General features: G+C 31.6%; 1 protein-coding gene across 1 annotated transcript; it reads left to right on the top strand.

Moving 5' to 3' along the window:
* Nucleotides 1-915: 915 nt before the first annotated feature.
* LOC107803115 (anther-specific protein LAT52) lies at nucleotides 916-2,023 on the top strand. Its single transcript, XM_016626734.2, has 2 exons — nucleotides 916-1,157; nucleotides 1,504-2,023. Exons 1-2 carry the CDS (start codon nucleotides 1,004-1,006, stop codon nucleotides 1,833-1,835), a joined length of 486 nt encoding a protein of 161 aa, XP_016482220.1. The 5' UTR covers nucleotides 916-1,003; the 3' UTR covers nucleotides 1,836-2,023.
* The last annotated feature ends 587 nt before the right edge of the window (nucleotides 2,024-2,610 follow it).

Genomic DNA, 2,610 nt, shown 5'->3' with positions numbered 1-2,610 from the left:
TCACATGCTTCGTAAATATGTTAGCCCCTTTTTAATATTTCAGTAGCACCTTGCACAATTTCAAAATCATGTATAGATCTTCTGATAATATCTTGTTCAATAACATTGTTTAAAATATGTACAATACCATATAAAAAAACTAGCACATGTAAAAGTACCATGGAGATTTGTAATTCCACCTTCTACAAGTACAATAATTGATAATTATAAATATTTAAAATATATATAAAAATTATAATCAAAGAAAAACATATTTGGCTCTCGAAATTCAAACATCGCCACATAAATTTGGACAAAGAAAATACTAGTTATCAGTGCATCGAAAGATCCTGTGATAAATTCTTTCCAGTTGCATAAGTATATGGGTTTTACGTCGGGTCAATACCCTCTTAATCGGGTCAATATTTATTAGTTAAAAAAAAAAAGATGGAGTAAGAAATTATTGCATCGGAAAGTTAAATTTGTCGACAGTTGTGACTTTTTATGTTAGGTGGTGAAAATTTTGTGATATTTCTGTTAGAAAATATAGTTATATGACTTTGGTTAAAAAAAATCATAGTTATATTAAAAAAATTTAGTTCAGGTGCGTGCAACTTAACTTGGACACCACTAATATATATATAAAAACATATATCTCTTAGCACAGCATGAAATACCACCGGAGTTAAATGCCTAATCATATTGTAGTCTTGTAATATTTCGTGACCCTTCAAATAATAATGCAAATTCTAAACCATTCCGAGTTTGTGGCTAAAAATTTTTAGTACTATTTTTGCAACCACAAAAAGTAAAAGGAAGAACGAGTCAATTGCTATCTTCACTTCATTATTAGACCAATATTATGAGAAATAATCGCTCCACCATATCTTTCTTAACGTTTTCCCACTATAAAAAGGGCATTTCATTCTACTCAAACAGGACACACAAAAAAGAGAAGGAGCAATAAATAAAAGAAGAAGAAAAAGAGAGACAATAAATAAAACACACAAAAAAGATAATTAAAATGGCAAAGGCTATTGTGCTCCTCTCTGCTCTCTGCATTGTAGCCCTTGCCAACTTCGCCCATTGCCGCCCTCAAGTCTTTGATGTTGAAGGCAAGGTCTACTGTGACACCTGCCGTGTCCAATTCGAGACAAAACTCAGCGAGAACGTTGAAGGTACGAAATATTGCTCGGGTTTTCCAAAATTGTTATCCTTCAAAAGTAATATATTCTAGGAGGATCCAATATGGGCGCAACGATATTTTATTTTTTGAAAATTCGAGCAATATAGCACTAGCTAGGGTGCAGACGCATTTTAGTTGTTGCTTTCAGCTTAAACTATATATAATTAAATATTTTTGTATTTATATATTTAAATAAATTAATCTATTTCATAAGAGAAAAATATTATGGTAGGAAATTAAGTTTTGAAGATTCTTGTACTGAACATAATGAAGAGCTTTTTTTTTCTTATCACAATAGAGACGGCCGTAAAGATACTGACCTTATGTTATTGGGACAGGTGCCACCGTGCGCTTGCAATGCAGGAACATCAGCACAGAAACCGAGACATTCTCAGTCGAAGGCGTGACAGACAAAGATGGCAAGTACAAATTGACAGTGGAAGGTGACCACCAGGACGATATATGCGAGGTGACGGTCGTAAAAAGCCCAAGGGAAGATTGCAAAGAATCTGTCACTGGTTATGAAAAGGCCAGAATTGAGTGCAGTGACAATGTTGGAATTCACAATGCTGTTAGATATGCCAATCCACTTTTCTTCATGAAAACTGAGGCTGTTTCTGGTTGCAAGGAAGTTCTTGATGAGTTGGGTTTATTCCCACTTGAATTCTAAAGTTGTTAAAATTTAAGTTTTAAAAAAAGTGAAAATAATAATAGCTTTTGCCCATTTTGTTTGATGGTTAATGTAATAAATAAAGAATGAGGAAAGATGGATTTTCTCATGTATATGTACTCTCATATGGAATGAAAAGTTCCATGTGTATCGTTTGAATGAGAAGATCTTGATTATATTTTAAGAAACATGGGTTTCCGATCGGTTTCTTCTCTGAATTGTTGTGATTTTTGCATGCTTTTTTGGAGTTGATGTCCACCGAAAACAGTATATCTACCGGTATAAAGTAAGGGTAATACTGCATACTCATTACTTTCCTTATACCCCATTTTTTAGATTACGATAATTTAATTTTTTTTTCCACAATATTAAGCAATCATGAATTAATATTTTGCCCCGACCCAATTTACGAAATAAAAGAAAAATATATGATATAATAAAGCAATATCAGTTGAAAATTCTTGTTTTATTATATTCTTTTTTCATTGTAGAATTTGGAATTAAGATTTATTTTTTCTTAACGCTAAATGAGCTATTGTTTTATTTAATGAAAATATTGATAAATTTCTCTCTCGTGATTTCTAATTATGATTGTTTTCGATCAAAATAGGAACAAAAAATGACGTAGACTACTGCTAATGAAAGGCAAATTGAGCCCAACGGCCATGAAAAGTTTTTCACTTTTTTTCGAAAATATTTCACTTTTTTCGAAATCATTGTTTGGCCATAAAATTTTCAATTTTCATTTGAAAATAAATTTTGGAATTTTTCGAAA

The sequence above is a fragment of the Nicotiana tabacum genome, chromosome 12, assembly GCF_000715075.1.
Source record: "Nicotiana tabacum cultivar K326 chromosome 12, ASM71507v2, whole genome shotgun sequence".
NCBI lineage: Eukaryota > Viridiplantae > Streptophyta > Magnoliopsida > Solanales > Solanaceae > Nicotiana > Nicotiana tabacum.
The sequence above is the reverse complement of the archived record's forward strand: the minus strand, read 5'-3'. Positions and strand labels throughout refer to the sequence as shown.

Coding starts and splice junctions, on each gene's coding strand:
- LOC107803115 (XM_016626734.2), top strand. CDS start 1,004: ATGGCAAAGGCTATTGTGCTCCTCTCTGCTCTCTGCATTGTAGCCCTT. Junction 1,158..1,503: donor ACTCAGCGAGAACGTTGAAG/GTACGAAATATT, acceptor TTATTGGGACAG/GTGCCACCGTGCGCTTGCAA.